The sequence below is a fragment of the Eutrigla gurnardus genome, assembly GCF_963514095.1.
Source record: "Eutrigla gurnardus genome assembly, chromosome: 11".
Classification (NCBI taxonomy): Eukaryota; Metazoa; Chordata; class Actinopteri; order Perciformes; family Triglidae; genus Eutrigla; species Eutrigla gurnardus.
The window spans coordinates 15,129,533-15,146,771 of NC_139925.1; the positions used below are offsets into that span (position 1 = coordinate 15,129,533).

Here is a 17,239-nt window from a genome sequence, read left to right on the forward strand (position 1 = left end):
CATTCAAATTGAGACAACATTATCACACATTCACTCAACAAGCTCTGGCTTCACGATCAAATAGATTCTTACTTTATTTGTTTATCAAAAAGGGGAAGGACTCAGTGGAATAAATACAGGACCACAATATCCATGACGTCAGCATTAATCAAATAATATTCATTAAGGCTATTAGAGCTCTTTCTGTTTCCCAGAATGATGCCCTCTGGCTCATAGGCCGACTCATTTGCTGTGTGTGTGTGTGTGTGTGTGTGTGTGTGTGTGTGTGTGTGTGTGTGTGTGTGTGTGTGTGTGTGTGTGTGTGTGTGTGTGTGTGTGTGTGTGTGTGTGTGTGTGTGTGTGTGTGTGTGTGTGTGTGTGTGTGTGTGTGTGTCTTCTTTCCTTGATGAATCAAACTGCCTTGTATCTTTATCTCTTCCTATTCTTGTTATCACATATGTCACTCTATGTGCAAAATGAGTAGAATTGCTCACACTTTTTAGTTATGTTGACCTAACCCGTATTTCAAGTTGCCTTTGCACATATTCAGTTGGTCAGCAGTATATCAGTCTGCATAAATCTGCTCTATCCTGCAGTGTGAGGTACAACAAGCAGCTCAGTTTGTTTCTATCCTTTTTTATCAAGCCTAATCTCACTAAGATAATCCGTTCAATGGTTGGCTTTCTTGAGTGGCTTGACCTGGCTTTACTTCACTCTTACTTACTTATACTCCAGCCATTTATAATTCAGCACCAGGGTGCAGTCTGATTGTTTGCAATTTGGTTATAGGAAAGTTGCTTATGAGAATTTGTATGAGATCCAGCTCCCAGAATCAGCATTGACTGAGACATTCTTACTTGACTCTCACTGAGCACATTGCTTATATTCAGGTTTTGATCTCAAATTTTTCCCTCTCATATTGTTAAACATGTTTTAACTCATGGGGGATACAAAGTGGCTCAGTTTCACAACACTTCAGCACAGTTAATTCATTTGTTAGATGGTCTTGTGTTAATATTTACATATTTATCAGATAGTATCACTGTGTTTGGTTAACTCTTGAAAAAATGAAGTTTAACATTTTTAGTCACTCCAAATAATAAACTAATCACTGAGAAATATTCTATATATACCTTACACTGAAACGCGGCACACACAGCAGGCTTTTGAATCACCTAAATTAAAGGATCTGCTGAATATAAAAGCAAAACGTTCCAGGAAAACTTTGTTTCTTGTATTTTACTGATATGCCTAATTTGAAGGGCGTTCTAACAGACATTTGGAGAATGCAGCAACTATTTGCCCATCAGTCAATGTCAATGCATACTCCTAGATATGTTTTTGAAAATCTGTGACATTGATACATCGCAGAAGTATTTGGCAAATTCCATAATATTTCTATCTGGGTCTAACATTCACCATAGAGAAGGTTGCAGACATTGAAATACCTGCTGACGTGCCTCAAGTTGACATAATAGTAGATATCACACATAGTAACATTGAGGTTCACTATCATAGATTCTTGACATTGGCTGATCATACCTCCACAAAGATGTAACATAGCACAGTCTGCTCCAGTCACACACAGCCCACACAACGGTTTATGTAAGAATCACTTGCTATTCTGCAGTTCACATGCTTACACTTTCTTTAGTGTAGATGCAGCACAGGTGCCCATGTAAGCAATGTGAAGATCATTTGAAGATTTAAGAGCAGCACAGATGAAGAGTTACCACTGGATTAATGCTTCATGTTTGTATATGTTTTTGTTTGTAGTCCCGCAGCGTGGATAAGCAGCATGCAGTCATCAACTACGAGGCTGGAACAGACGAACACAAGGTCAAGGACCTGGGCAGCCTGAATGGGGTGAGTACACTGAGAGGAAAATGCAAAGTAGAGAGGGTAGGACAAAGGTGAACGGACAAGAGAGAACAAAGGGGAGAGAAAGAGAATGAGTTTTACCATCTGAAGGGGGATTAAAAGAGTTAGAGCGAGGTGGATGCAAGGATAGAGAGAAATAAAGAGACATGGGGGGAAACCCAGAGGACATTCAAGGCGAAAGCACAGGGAGCTGTGATCTTGAAGGGTTAGAGGTTAACTTGATTTTACTGCTGCTAATCAATATACCTGTCAATAAAGATTTTATCAGGACTGATGGTCAATAGAAATCGAATCCTAATTATGCAAACACAACTTCAGGGCACAATCTGTGATCCAAATATAAACAAAGGGGCAACAAAAACTCCACCTTGGAACTGCTGTCACTCCCATATTTTCTATTTTTTTCATCTGATAATCACAAGCAATAATGTGAATGTGTGTCATTTTTAATAGGGCTTTTGACCAATATGGTGTGCGTATTGTTTTTTTTTTCCAGGAATAAACAAAAAAAACCACCTGTGATTAATTTTTAAAACACAACTTATGGTGTCTGTATCCGTATGATTAATATGTATTTTTTGGAATATAGTAAATCACTGACTGAAGGTGATGTAGATATAGCAGGCTGGCAGATAGAGGATGAAAAAACTTGAAAGAGCATACATTTAATCACTGTACATGACATAATAGATAATCAATCAAAACATGTATCCGTAACTTTAAATGTAATTCTGTATCATAATCTTGAGAAACACAAATTAAGTCTGTGTTTAGACTTCTCTCTTTGACAAAGTAGCTCAGAAAACCCCGTTTACAGATGCCACATGCTGTTAATCATACGTAGTGACGAGCACTCAGTCATAGCCTCACATCCTCCCCAGCTCTCAGAGAGGAAGCTACAGTCAGAGCCATTTCCTGCTGTGTCATCAACCATCCAGCTTTTTGGGTGGATTCAGAGGAAGTTTTCTTCTGCTGAGTCAGTGGATATATACACACAGATTTACCACAGTGGTGATTAAAAAGCTGTGTTAGGGCACTTTCACCATTTTACTGCTGGTTTTCTTTGCTGGTTTGCGAAGCTGTAATGAACACATCTCACTGCTGAGGAGGCAGGAATGTTTTATTACAACAGCAGTGCAAGTATGGTAGGGTTTCATCTGCAGTTCAGTGAAACCTGATCTGTCTCGGAGCTGCATAGTAGAAGGAGGTGAAAGGGGGAATGGGATTGCATCGTCATGCTTAGGCCTTTCGTCGTGGCTGTGTAGACTGATTTCTTATGAAGAGAAAGCAGGATCAGATGATTCAACTGTTGGTATCATACATACTATTACTCCCAGTGATATTAAACCCACATGTGGTCACATGTGTCTGGCACATCTCTTACTTTCTTAGTGTCTTACTGTTTTACACATTTCTTTGCAACAGCTTAAAAAACCCTGATAGCAGAATAGTAACATCTGAGTAAAATGTTTGTATTTCCACTTAGACAAAACAATTAGTTGATCAGTGGAAAATAAATCAACAACTATTCCGATGAAACTATTCATTGTTTTAGTAATTTATGATGCAAAAATCACAGCTACTCAAATGTGAGTATATGGGGTCTTTCTTACTCTGTCATATGTCAGTAAACGGATTAACCTTGGGTTTTGGACTGTTGTCTGGACAAAACAAGCACATTGAAAATGTTGCTGTGGAAAGATGTTGAAACTATTGAGGACAAGACAATTAACTGACACACTAATTGGCAGATTTATTGATGATGAATATAATTGTTAGTTGCAACCCTAATTTTCACTTGAAAGCTCAGACACTGTGCACAATCAGATGTCTTTTTGTGGTGCTAACTTCTTTACTGTTACATTTGATTTATATCACCATCCTGATGCATGTCTTGCCTTTTTCTTCCTTCTGCAGACCTTTGTAAACGATGTCCGCATCCAGGAGCAGATGTACATCACTCTGAAGTTGGAGGATAAGCTGAGGTTTGGATATGATATCCTTTCACTTTTCTGATCTTTTAACCTCTTCAGCCCTCACATATCAATCAGTGGGTTAAACATTCCACAACACATTTTAAGCAGCAAAGTATTGTTCAAGCCCAGTTATTATTTTATTCATTCTTAATTACCAAGGTGCCATTTTCTTTTAACTGTGTATTTGACAATAGAACAATTTACAGCTTGCAATGGTAAATGTTTTCATGCATTCATGTGTATTTAGTTTGTGTATCTGCATCATAAATGTGCTATTGTGGTCGGTGTTTCCTTAACATTTCTGTCTCACATACCAACCTGTTCACGGTGGTGAGAGGAGAGCTCACTGTGCCTGAGGAGGCTCTAAAGGTAAAAACACACACAAAACCTGTGGCCGTTATAACACACATCAAGTATCAGTGTTCACCATGATACACAGTTGTAACATATTTCTTAAATCTCTAAGTACTTCTTTTTTTCCTTTTCATCTCTCTTAAGCATGAAAAGTTTACCAGTGGCCTCCAGCTCAGCAAGAAGCCGTCCAACAGTGAAACCACTACCACCACAGCTACAAGCAAGTCCCCCTCTAAGACTCCAACAAAGACACTGAAGTTCCCCAGTAGCAGCACCCCAAAGCCAGGGGATAATAGAGCAACAGACGTGGTCATGTCCTCCAAAGAGCCACCAGCTAAACCTGTGGACACTCACAAAGCAGAGGAGAGGATAGGAGGTGAGAGACACATCCTAGAGAGAATTGTGACAGCATTAAACAAGTGAAGGTGTCTCAGAAATTGGAGTTTGGTGTCTGTTGTGCTTTGATAGTACCTAATATTTAATGTGAATGAAGGCGTCTCCCATTTACATTCTTTCCTTAATATGATTCTGTATTCTGTACAAATATTTTCAAGTTATATCACGTGTAATTTTAAGATGTGTTTCAGCATTTTAAAGTGAATTTCGCTGCTAACAAAACACATCTTCAGACAGAATGTTGTGAAAATTGAGTGTGATGGGTTTTTATCTCAGGCCAGTAGGGGGTGGACATGATTACCAGGGAAAGGGGCTTTAACCACCTCACCAGCATGCAGACGCGCTGTTTCAGCATGAAGGCGGTTTCGGTCTGAAGGCGTCCCTAATAATTGACATCACTAACCAGGCTGGGGTGCTAGCAGGGGTTCTGGTTAAGCTCTAGATGTTGAATCAAGGCCACATGGGGCTTGTGTTGTTGCACAGATTAAGCAGTAACAGGGTCAGAGTGCCTGTACAATGCAAACCCAGCACTGCTTTTCTTAAAATGCAGTAATATACTCAGGCACACATGTACATTTGCACATTTGGACCAGAAAAAAAAGCAAACACGCACATAGGTTGTTGAATATCTCCACATCTGCTGCTGGTGTTTTACTGACACCCTCTCTGTGGTTCTGTGGATGTAATCCTGCAGTGTTACTGCTGTAATACCAGACCTCACCCAGATATTATGCCTCATTGTGAGCTATACTCACTAGCTTTTATGTAGATGGCCCCTTATTTCTGAACACAATTTGACACTAACCATTTATAATTATATGCATGTACTCCAATTAAATGTACAAAGTTTAGGATAAGGAGTACTTAAGGAAAGGAAGGTAAAGGAAGGGGATAGAGAAGGAAGAATTAAACACATGAGGAGACTTCCTTAGGTACAGTGGTGTAAACATCCCTGATTCAAGTCCGGTTGGAGACCTTTGTTGCATGTCTTTCCCGTCTCTCTCTTAACTATGTTTCCTGTCACCTTTCTACTGTGCGGTCCAAAAAAGAAGCTGTTAGCCGATGTCAGCTTTTATCGGGATAGACAAGCAAACCCAAAGTCTTTCATCTGAACGGCGTGTGTCTGAGAGAAAGAAAGCATGATAAAGAGTGTGCACGTGTGTGTCCATCCTGTTGGCTAAAGTTCTGAATGTAGGTCACTGGTGCAAGACCCAACCAGTGGGGAATTAATGCACCAACACACACAAACACAAAGAGCAGCTGGGTTCACTCTGTGAACAGCTTATTTCGACAGGACCAGAGATTGTTAATAAACATGTTTAAAGAGGACAGACTGCAGATAAAGATACATTAAAATGTGCATAGGCTTTGTTAAAACCTGTCTGCATCTGTGCATCTGTCTCAGGGGATGTTACAGCGTTGCCTCGTGGGACCCCACTGTATGGCCAGCCGTCTTGGTGGGGGGATGGGGACGCAGATGATGAGAACTCCTTCAAACAGGAAACCAAGTCATCCAACAAAAAGCACGACAGCTCCATGTCAGGTAGGAGATGTTCCAATTTTTGAACTTCTAACTACCATAACAAATATCATCTCCTCATCAATATAACTCAAACATGCAGTGCAGACAATGATGGATACAGTGGTTTCAATGTGGATATATATATATATATCATTTTGCCAAAATACCAGAGGTGTTAATTGGAGAATAATAATAATGTATTAAAAGTAATTCCTGTCCGTCACACTTTTGTCTCATATGCAGCATGCAGATAAATCTGGCCAATCAGACAGATAGCACTTGTGTTTAGACATTGGTCAGAATCTGCACGCATGCGTGGGAGGTTTGTTATTACTTGTGCTGCCATACTACTCTGCTACTCTGGTTGAAGGAGGAAAGTGTGACAAGATGAGTGCAGACGATATCTGATATAGATAATGTTTTTAAGTTATTGTTGTGAACATCCAAAAAGAGTTTAAAGAGAGTATCAGTAGAACTATCATTCTTCTTTTTGTATTGGTACATTTTGTGTGGCTTCAGTGTCATTAAAACATTGTTGGACATAATTTCATTTCATTTTGAATTCAAAAAGCATTTTGTTGTATTTAAGAAATACACTGAAACCAGCAGAAAGGCAGAACTGAGTACACTTTAATATCCATTCATTTATCACAAGTAATATTGTTATTGCAATATTCACCAACGTTATTGCATAGCACATTTACCTCATATCATGTCACCCTAATGTCAACAGCCACTGTAAAAGCAGCACATTTAGCATCTCATCATTTTCGTTTATAGAAAACATGTTATTGTACAGTAGTTATGTATTACTCTATGCTGCCAACAATATGTTATTTATAGCCCACAGATGAAATGCAATGCTAAATTGAGTCATGCAGTAGTGAAACAGTAGCTTGATCTCAATGCCCTCGAGCTCAGTTGTTTCTCTGTGTTACGGCCTGCCAGACTGTGTGTTTGTGGGTGTAACAATGTACATCCAACTGCACACAAAGGCTTTTTTTCAGGGCCTGTATACATGTCTGTTTGCCCACATTATGTGCATGTACTGTGACCGTTGGACTGGGGGGGGGGGGGGGGGGGGGGATCCTGATAACTGGTGCTGGATACTCAGTGTAACAGGATTAGCGGCTACACCAGTAGTGAAACAGCTCAGCTATACAAAATCAGTCTGTGCCAGGCTGGTTTAGTGTGGACCAGTGTAGTTAGACTCAGAAGGAGTGGGGGGAGGTTAATCATACACAAACATTGGAGCAGACAGAAGCGTCCTCAAATCTCTAGCCACATCTGGATGGACAGTCTGGGAGCGTCTTTACCAGCCTGAAAAGGGAATACTTTGTTTTTTTAAGCTCTTTTAACAATCAGTTAGAAATGATTTCTGTGCTAAAACATACAGATTCTGCTGTGGATTTTAGCAAAGCATTTTACTTTAAAAATAAGATTGGAAAATATTGTCATTTTGGAGTACATCTGTGCAAATGTTGCTGGGCGATTTGAAACCCTAAAAGCTTTCCAAAAAAATTAGACAAATGGGATTGGCTCCTTCAGTCATGGAAGTGGGTGAGTTGAAGATATATTGTCCTCTTGGAGCATTTTGATTTTTGACTGAGTGCTAAACGTATGTTTTGATGTTGGATTTATTGTTTGACATGAACAGCATGCTCTGCTGGTGGCGTTGCACAGTGTATTTATGTAGGTTACATGGATCTCAGCATCAAAGGGAAATCTTATCAGTATTCATGTCTTTTTTTTAAGTATTTGCAGGGCCCATATGTGCAATCTAATTAACTGTTGACATAGGATATACAGTAGCAGTGAAGGAGAAGTGAAAGAGACATTTTTAGAAGGAAACGATTCTGTTTGAGTGTATTTTTTGTTGCATGCATGTGAATGTCAGTAAAGTTTAGTGCCTATCCTTTTCTCCTTCCCAATGAATAGGCTGTGTTTTCTTGTCAGAGCCCCCTACCCCCTTCCTTGTGTATTGTTACTCAAGCTGATTGGGTTACGCCATTGCACCAGCTCCCCCATTCCTCCCAACGCACACAAACACACTCATGCACACAGCTCTAAACAGACCACTCTGTACTGCAGTGATCATTAGCTAAGCACAATTTAATTCTCCGGTGAGTATTGCTCTCAATTCCATATATTTTGTCTGGTAAAGAGCTTTCAATTTGCATCAGCTTTTATTCGTCTTTTACAGGCTATTTGATCAGTTAACTCTCAAATTTGTGCTGCAGTTATAAAGAGTTTTGCCATTGTTAGTTGATGTCTGTAATGTTACCTCATAGGAGATGCCTTTTATAAGTTTTGAATTGCTATATTCCAGTTATCATTAATAAACACATCAATGAAACTCTTTACATCACATAAATGACTAGGTGCAGACAAGACATGTGATTTATGGGGAGCAGAAACTCGTATTCACACACATTACAAGTTTGAGAACACAGACATTTACTCAACTCTTCATTATTTCGAGAAGTGACCAAATGATATATGGTACGTTCTATTGTTTTATTTGTTTAACAGGTTTATTTTTAACTTTACTGTCTTTTTTGCATGGTATTAGATCATCTGAGAGCTGGATGTGAATCATCATGCAACATATTTTATCTCAATATCACTATATTTCAAGAGAGCTTTTTTAAGTAATTGTTTACAACACTGAAGTGAAAATAATATAACCATTTTAATTCCAAGATTCTGAGAATCAATATTGTAGAAATTCACTCGCCATTTTTACTTGTAATTATAGTCAGTCAGTTTCCATACATTGTTTCTTTTTGCCAGTTGCCATATGTTCCTGCATTTACTCCCCAACATGAAGCAGATGGACGCTCTAATTTCTGAAAGTATCATCTATCATATTCAGATCCCACAGAGGCTCTATTTGTTAATATGAACAGATGAGAAAATAAGTGCTCCATATTGTGAGCTTTACCAGCACTGCTCATCCTGAGTGATTTATGTGTGACTTGTGTGTATTTTATATGAGCGAGACGTCTGTCTTTCTGTTTCACTTTCTGAGACAGATAACTAATAATGCTCAATATTTAGATACAAGCTTGGACGGACTGATAACTGCATCCACTCCTGTACTATAATAGTGAAGATGGACTGAGCTGATTAAGTGTTCTAATGACAAGTCAAACATTTAAAGATAATATGCTGTTACGCTAATCATACAGATATGTTATACAACTTGTTTCAAGTCAGAAAGATAGATTAAAAGATTTAATGTTCCTCTGAGCATCAATTAGTTCAAAATATTGCTCATAAACATCAAAAGTCTTTAACCTTTGTAACATCTTGATTTTTATATTTTTTCAGACAGCAAAGAGGCTCGTCGAGGGGAGAAAGCTAAAGAGGATGGTCTTCATGCCTCCGCCGCCCACGATTCCACTTACTTTGAGATGCCTACCAAGGAGGGTCACATGGCCATTAACGGCATCCATGAGATTCCTACCAAGGACACAGAGGGCACTGCCTCTCACACCACTGCAGGTGAAGTACACATGTAATTTATTTATGGTAGATAATACTAGTTTCTTTTACAGTTTAAATGGAATCTATGGTTAAATAGTCTTTTTGTAGTTTAGAATTACAGATGATAAACCATTACTTCATTGATTTGTGACGTTATTACACATTTATTTACTGCATAAGAATTGTACACGTTTGAATCCTATTAAGTAGGACTTTGTAAAAATGTGTTAGTCCTTTCTGACACAAAGAGGCATTTATTTAATAACCAGAAAATAAGAAGTGGCCACTGCTTGTCTAGCCACAAACAGAGTAGCAATCATTCTGAAACTGAAGCCATCAGCTGATTTGTTCACATTCAGATATATATCCATGTACTGTACATTTTCCAAAATTTGATTATACCAAGAAGTCAAAGTTAAAGTGTTCAACCGGCACCACTAAATTTAGTAATTCGTAATGACTGACTTTCTGACAGTAACAAAACTATAATGTCTGCTCCACAGCTCAAGGTCATGCCTCCTTCACCATAGAGTTTGACAACACTTCTCCAGGAAAAGTCACCATTAAAGACCACGTGTCAAAGTTCACACCTGACCACCACAGATCTCGCTCCAAGAAGAGCGGTGCAGGAAGCGGAGGTGCAGGAGGGAGGGACTTGAGCACACTGCAAGCCGCTATGATGGCATCAGAGAGCAAGGTGGCTGATTGGCTGGCCCAGAATGACCCTACTCTGGTGCGCAGCGAGTCAACGGAGGACGACAGCAAAAGCATCAAGAGTGATGTGCCGGTTCATCTCAAAAGGCTAAAAGGTGGAGTTTACAGGTGTACACATGTACTACCACATTACATGCCATACTACATGCTTTAGGTGTAGCTTTTTGCTTTGTCACAGTGGATATCTAAATCTTCTCTGTTTACTTCTGTGGGCTTGTTGCTATGTATCCTTGGGGTAAGGATTTAGATTGCTATAAATGTAGAATAGAATAGAATAATGGGATATAAAACCTACATTACATAGTACACTAATATACATACCACAAAATCATTCTGTATATTATTAAATATACAACTTTAAAGTTAAATATCAGAACACAAAGAGTTAATAGGTACAGCTTTGTTTTTCTTGTAGCCAACACTTTTGTGACAGTTTTATATCAGGACGATGTGTTCCAGAGTTGACAGCCCTTAATAGAGAAGGCAGACAGTCCAAATGTAGTTCTGCAGTATGGTTACAGTTACCAGTCACCATGCTCCTGCTTACTCTGTTACCGCCAGGTCTATGGATGTACCTGGAAAGAGGCTTGGAGGCTAGACTATGTAGAAATTTGATAATTAATTTAAGAAAACAAAGATGGGTGAAGCTCTCAAAGTTAAGTAAATTGTATCTTTTTAATATTTGACAGTGATGCAAAATTATGGCCTTTCTATCCATTATTTTCAGTGCCTGGTTATTCAGAGAACGGATGTGTTTGGTTGTAGATGGAGATGCTTGAGCCCAAACTATCATACAATAGGAAACATGAGAAAATAATCATAGCATGCATAAACATCTGAGCTGCCTGAGTAGATTTATAATTTCGTATTAGTTTAAAACAATTGAGGTTAGTTTTTACTGCTTTTGAGATTTTCTTTGTTTATCAAATTTAAATTGTGAGTCTAAAATAATCCATAGAAATTAAATTCAGTAACCTCCTGTATTTCTTGATTTTGTAAAATCAAAATCAAATGTCCCAGGTACACTTTGTTTTCTGATTGAGAAACAGTTTTTTTTTTATTTAATTTTTTTTTTCATAAATTGAGTAGAAGATGATGTAATTTGCATGCTTCTCTGCATTTCTTTGTTCCATTTACGGAGTATGCTCCTGCTGCCTTGTGAGAATGGGCCAGTCTTGGAAGGCGTATGCTAGGCTTTGTCCTGCTAGTAAAGAGAGTTGAAGTTTGATTCTAGGCCATGGTAGTCTACATGCTGGTCATGAGTTAATTAAATGGAGGTCAATTTATGATGTTGTTGACATGTGTGGGGGATGGAACAGCAGCCAGGAGATGACGAAAATGTAAATCTGTGAAGAGAGAATAGAGGGCAAGTAACCTAATTCATTAGCTGGCGGTAGTACTACATGTCAACTGGCTGACAGCATAACTCACCTGATGGATGATTATGTTGCTAAATGTCTGTCTAACTGACATTGGGACTGCGAGACACTGCAGTGCTTCAAGTTGAAGCTTTGGCTGATTGATGGTTGATGAGCTGTATTTCAGTTCCTGAAGCAAGAGAGGGAAATCAGACAAGACCAAGGAATGGACTGTGGTTGTGACATGAATTATGGGAGGAAAACCAAGAATAACTGAGCACTTAACACAGAGAAAAGAGAGGGTGAAAAGCTGGGTGGAGTGAGACGGGAGGAAGAGGACAAAGATGGATGGATAGAGGGCAGATGGACAGCTGGATGGAAAGCTGGCTGTGGACATGTGAGGTGTGCAAAAGCAGGTATAGTGGGGAGATGGGTGAGAGGGTGAGGAAGAACCTCCCTTTCACGCTGATATCAGCATTTGAGGCAATAACAGCAAAGGTGATTGGACAAAGAAAGGCAGCAGGAACAGAGAGAGAGAGGCTTGTTGCCTGGACTGCAGTGAAAGCAGAAAGGGAGGGGGCAAAAGGAGGAGAGAGACGTTTTTTTTGGTAGATAGTTGTAATAGTAACGGTGTTGCAAATGATGGCAGGGAAGGAGAATACAGACATGCATATAGCAAAATACTAGCAGCGGATATCTCTTTGTCTGTGGAGTGTGAAGGCTGCAGGAGCATGTGTGAGAAACGCATTTAAGGGCTGACGGAGGGCGTGTGTGAAGCATGTGCTGCTCGCATGCGGATTTGTGTGAAATCCGTCGTGTCTCTGTTTGCTGAATGCGGGTGTTTGAGACACGCTCAGCAGCACTGATCTGCCAAGCCGTGCAGCGTGTGCGAGGAGAGGCATGTGTGATGTTTCTTAGGGTGTGTCTTAGAGGTACTAGACGGAGAGAGAGGCAGAGGTTTAGCGAACAAATTGAGAGGAGGCAATTGAGCTAAAGCTTTTCATTTGTTAACATGAAGGTGAGTGTTTCTCTTCTTGCTGTAAAGAATGATGTGGAGGATCAATCTTGATACTCTGTTATCACTCTGCTATTGATGTTGGAATATGAATATATGAATGTCATTTTTGTAGTATTGTAACATCTGGAAATCTGTACATTTGCTGTGCCAGTGAGATGTGATTCTGATCAGAATGAGGTTAAATTAGTGATCTTTTTTTGCGATTATGAGTACTTCATGTTAATTAATATTCACTTGTAGTAGTATTAAATGCTTAACAGATACACAGGGCTTCAATATTGTGCATGTTATGCTCTAATACAGGACAAAGTATGTTTGGGGTTACATGTTTGCTGTGTGCATGCATGTAATGTAAGTGCATCCTTGTGTCGGGTACTCAGAAAGAGTGTGTGTGTGTGTGTGTGTGTGTGTGTGTGTGTGTGTGTGTGTGTGTGTGTGTGTGTGTGTGTGTGTGTGTGTGTGTGTGTGTGTGTGTGTGTGTGTGTGTGTGTGTGTGTGTGTGTGTGTGTGTGTGTGTGTGTGTGTGGCTAGTGGTGGAGACAGAGTCCAGCTCCCCTGTGAGTCATGGCGGGGCGAGCAGGGCAGAGCGCTGGACTCTCACAGATACCTCTGTTCTCCTCTGGCCTTACCAACGGCTTCTTTGTCAGGAGCACACAGAATGAAAGACCTGCCTGTCTCTATCAGCTTATCTGTTCAATCTACTGTAACACTCATCTACTTTCCCCTCTCGTTTTCTCTTTTTAATGACATGTACGCTTTATTATATGTCAAACAGCAGTTAGAGACAGGAAAGATGGAGGAGGTGAGTGATGGAATGTTCTAAATAAGCTGCAGACTCAGAAATATGCCTGAGGACACAGAACTATTGTGATACCCCAATGTTGAAATAGTACTTAAAGTACTTTGACTATTTAATATTACGATAAAGTTGGCTGACTTATGAGATATGGGTTAAAAAAAAAGATATTGATATTTAGTAGGGCTGGATGTCCAAAATCTTCTATCACGTGTGCCACGGTATCTCAATATGCGATCATGATGCAATTCCACAATAAATTATCATATAGAATTACCAGCCATTATATTTAGTTTAGTAATATATAGCTTGTAACACAGGCTAAACTTGACAAGTAAACTGAATGTCATGTTTAAATTCAGTGGAATGCCCCCAGATACATCTCCTTTATCTAAATTGGACCAATGTTGCACCTTACCAGTTGCTGCTGTCATTCTCCAATTTGCAATATCTTAATAGTTATCCATAATTTACATCCAGGACGTACTGTCAATAATTTTACTTTCATTGCAGATCAAGGTAAAGACAAATCTAGAAAGAAGGACATCAGAGCATCAGACTGATTTAATGTCATCGTGTGAACAATTCCTCAGGCAAACCACTATAGTCCACTCAGCCATGGAAGCACTCTGTCCTCCGTAGAGATCACTGTCACCTCACATCGACAGGGTCCCATGTTCAATTCCCGGTTCGGTTTCCTGGGAACTCATACTATTTAGGATGTAAAGAAATGAATTGGATCAATAATCTGCTGGTACGCAGAGTCTGATTTACACAATGGAGTGATGCTGTAGTATGGTTTTATTATTATACCATAGTTTCTGTTTTGCATTTATCTGTTGGGAGAATGCATGATAAAACAATTTATGTGAAGTGGTAGTGTTTTCCTTTGGTCATCCATAACAACAGTCGTAGTGTTTCCCCCCTCCTCTCTCTGATTCTCTCAACTGACTGGCTGTGAGTGATTGTCAACTCCAGTGGCAATATACTATAATATCCGAGTCTCCTTCAGTTAAGAATTCCCACTCCCTCTCTTTGTTTGACTTTTTGTTTTCTCCCATTGAATTTAGTTCATCTCCTTTCCCATCCATGCTGCTTCCCCATCCTCCTTCCATGTTCAGACCCCCCCCCTTTATTTCCCAGTCTACATTCACCTCCCCTCCTCCTCCATCCCTGAAGCCCTTTCTCCCATCTTCCTACAATGCTTCCCCCTCCATGCTCTCCTCCTCCCCTCCCCCATTTCTCCCACTGGCAGTAGGCAGGGCCAGTAACCATGTGGGTGGCATGTCTGGATTAGCGTGGCACACTGTCTGCCTTCAAACAAAACTGAGTGGACTTGCTGTTTCGACCCCGACTGATCAAAATGTAGAAATAGCATTCATGTGGGAGGTAAACCGGGTATTGTGAACTTAGGGTCTTCTTTTGAGGATTGACTGATTAGATTCAGGCCACAACAGAAAGTTTGTTAAGGCTGTATTGGTGAGCATATTTTTGTTTTTGTATTTTTGTATCCACAATGGATGTGCTTTCAGAAAGGTGTGGTTCTGTCCTGTGTTTTTTTTTTTTTTTTTTTTGGTTGCTTAATTTAAGTAGACATCTGAACTTCCACACACATCGTTGTACTGCACACTACTGCTTTTTAACAGATGTAGTATGTTGCTTTGTTGCTGTTGTACACATGTTGTAATATGAATTAAGAAGGGTAAATAATGTAACATCTACAACTACATTACAGTATAGTGGTTTTAGATACACGACTTGTTTGACTTAAACCTAACCCAGGCAAGCAAATCTATTAGTGTGATTGTGGATTGTAGCTGTTTGACATATACTGTAGTGTTATGTGGAAAACCTGGAAACTAGTATATTTTCCTGCCAATTATTTGTTGTTGTTGAATAGTAAGAATTGTAAAAACTCAACAGTGTTCTCTCTTTTGTTGTGTCCTGATAGGCAGCAAACATGAAGATGGTACCCAGAGTGATTCAGAGAATGGAGTGGGCCTACGTTTTGCCAATCGCCGCCACGCCCTCGAGGAACGCTTAAAAGCAGCACACGGCCACGTGGGAGTTGGAGGGGGGAACATAACTGTAAGCGGGTCCAGATCAAGTGCCAGCCGCACTTCCTTCATGATCGAGTTATACGACGAGGAAAACCCCCGCAAGCGCCGGTCGTATTCATTTTCCCAGACTGCTCCCCTGCAAGGGGTAGGAGTTGGTGGGGAGGGACTGTTTCCCCAGCCTCCCTCCCACCCCAAGGTGTTCAGCATTTCCACCTCTGCTACTACAGCCTCTGAGTCAGGTATATTCTGATACTTGTTCTCTAAACAGTTTTGTGTGGTTCTAAAATTAAATGTTTAAGGTTATATCAGTGCATTTTAGAGAGAGGGTAATTCATGAAATTAGGGACACCTTAAAGGCTTCTTCATGTTTTGTTTGAAACAATTTCTCTTGGCATTAAAAGGGAAACTAAACAAAACTGGATGTTGCAGTAAATGTATTAACTACTATTGTTGTCAAATATAACAACAGTTGTGAACTTTACATAGACAGAAATCTGTTACTGCAGCAACTTGTTTCTGTATGTCCATTTTTAGTAATGGCTTTATTTCTACTCTACACTTGCCTGTAGGTAAAGTCCCAGCTCCATTATCGGCTACAGTGACAGCAGGTGCGCCCACGGCTGCCCGTGTCCTTCTCAAGCAGAGGTCAGAGGACCAGAGTATCGGTCGCAGCTCTGCCAGTACTGGGCTGGCGACAGGCAGCCCCACCAGTCCCAGCGAGGAAGCCTCGGTGGTGGGAAGAGGGACGGGAACAGCTGGAGGGGAGGCAGAGGACGACCACAGCGATAAGGGCACCTACACCATTGAGTTGGAGAACAGGAATGCAGAGGAAGAGGAGGCCAGGCGCATGATAGACAAGGTAGGAGTGATTAGAGATGATAGCAACTACTTGCTCCATGGCATTTCTGTCTCTCTACCACAACTATCACAATATTATTTTCTTGCCTGCTGCATCTTAATTCCAGCAGGATGAGATGCTGATTCTTTTGATTTTGCAGCTGAACAGAGACTTTCTCTTCTTGTCAGGTTGTGCTACAAAGAGGGCAGTTCATTTGTGAATTCATGCCATAAACACCACCATCAATATGCAATTTAAAAAAAGAGATTTGTTGCCCCTCTCTGCTCTGGAAATGAGCTTTAAAGAGAATTGTATACTATTGCAGTATTATGCAGAGATGTGAACAGCCACACACATTATTGTACTACACAACGCTGCAATATTGTTCCCTTATGGCCACAGCTCTGTTTTCTGTTGTTCATATTATGATACATAAGACTATTTACTAATAACTATACTCACGCTAATGTAGTCACACATTGCATTGCTTGTTGTGTAATTTTTGTCTAGTGTTTTATTGTCATGTGGTTATTAACTCCAATCATCTTAAAAGCCACTATAGGTTGCCACAAATAGAGTGAGGTTTCCTTTTTTTATTTCTTTGTTACTGTTAGGTCTTTAAGTTCTGATCCCTCTCATCACCCCAGAAAACAGAAAACATACCTTCCTTAGTGCCTTCTTTGCTTATTTGCAACCATGAGAGTAGAGAGAAGAATTGGACAAAGCACAAACGAGCGAGGTTAATTGTCTCTTTATTACCTGCTTTGTTCTTACAAGTCCTTTGAGATTGGTTTGTATTGTTGACACTAAAACAACACTATCATCTTTCAGTTGGCTCGCTTGATCACCACTCCATCC

General features: G+C 40.0%; 1 protein-coding gene across 8 annotated transcripts in view; it reads left to right on the plus strand.

Annotated features, from left to right (window-relative positions):
• Window positions 1-17,239, plus strand: part of cep170aa (centrosomal protein 170Aa) — a 38,312-nt gene that overhangs the window by 11,062 nt on the left and 10,011 nt on the right. For 7 of the 8 annotated variants that reach the window (XM_084021867.1, XM_084021870.1, XM_084021872.1 and 4 more), the window contains exons 4-12: window positions 1,756-1,845; window positions 3,778-3,856; window positions 4,147-4,205; window positions 4,335-4,566; window positions 5,992-6,129; window positions 9,442-9,615; window positions 10,101-10,406; window positions 15,435-15,782; window positions 16,113-16,402. In XM_084021867.1, the coding sequence (XP_083877993.1) occupies window positions 1,756-1,845; window positions 3,778-3,856; window positions 4,147-4,205; window positions 4,335-4,566; window positions 5,992-6,129; window positions 9,442-9,615; window positions 10,101-10,406; window positions 15,435-15,782; window positions 16,113-16,402 (1,716 nt within the window). Of the gene's footprint in view, window positions 1-1,755; window positions 1,846-3,777; window positions 3,857-4,146; window positions 4,206-4,334; window positions 4,567-5,991; window positions 6,130-7,530; window positions 7,669-9,441; window positions 9,616-10,100; window positions 10,407-15,434; window positions 15,783-16,112; window positions 16,403-17,239 lie in introns of those variants that run through there. The other variant, XM_084021874.1, reaches the window with a different exon arrangement.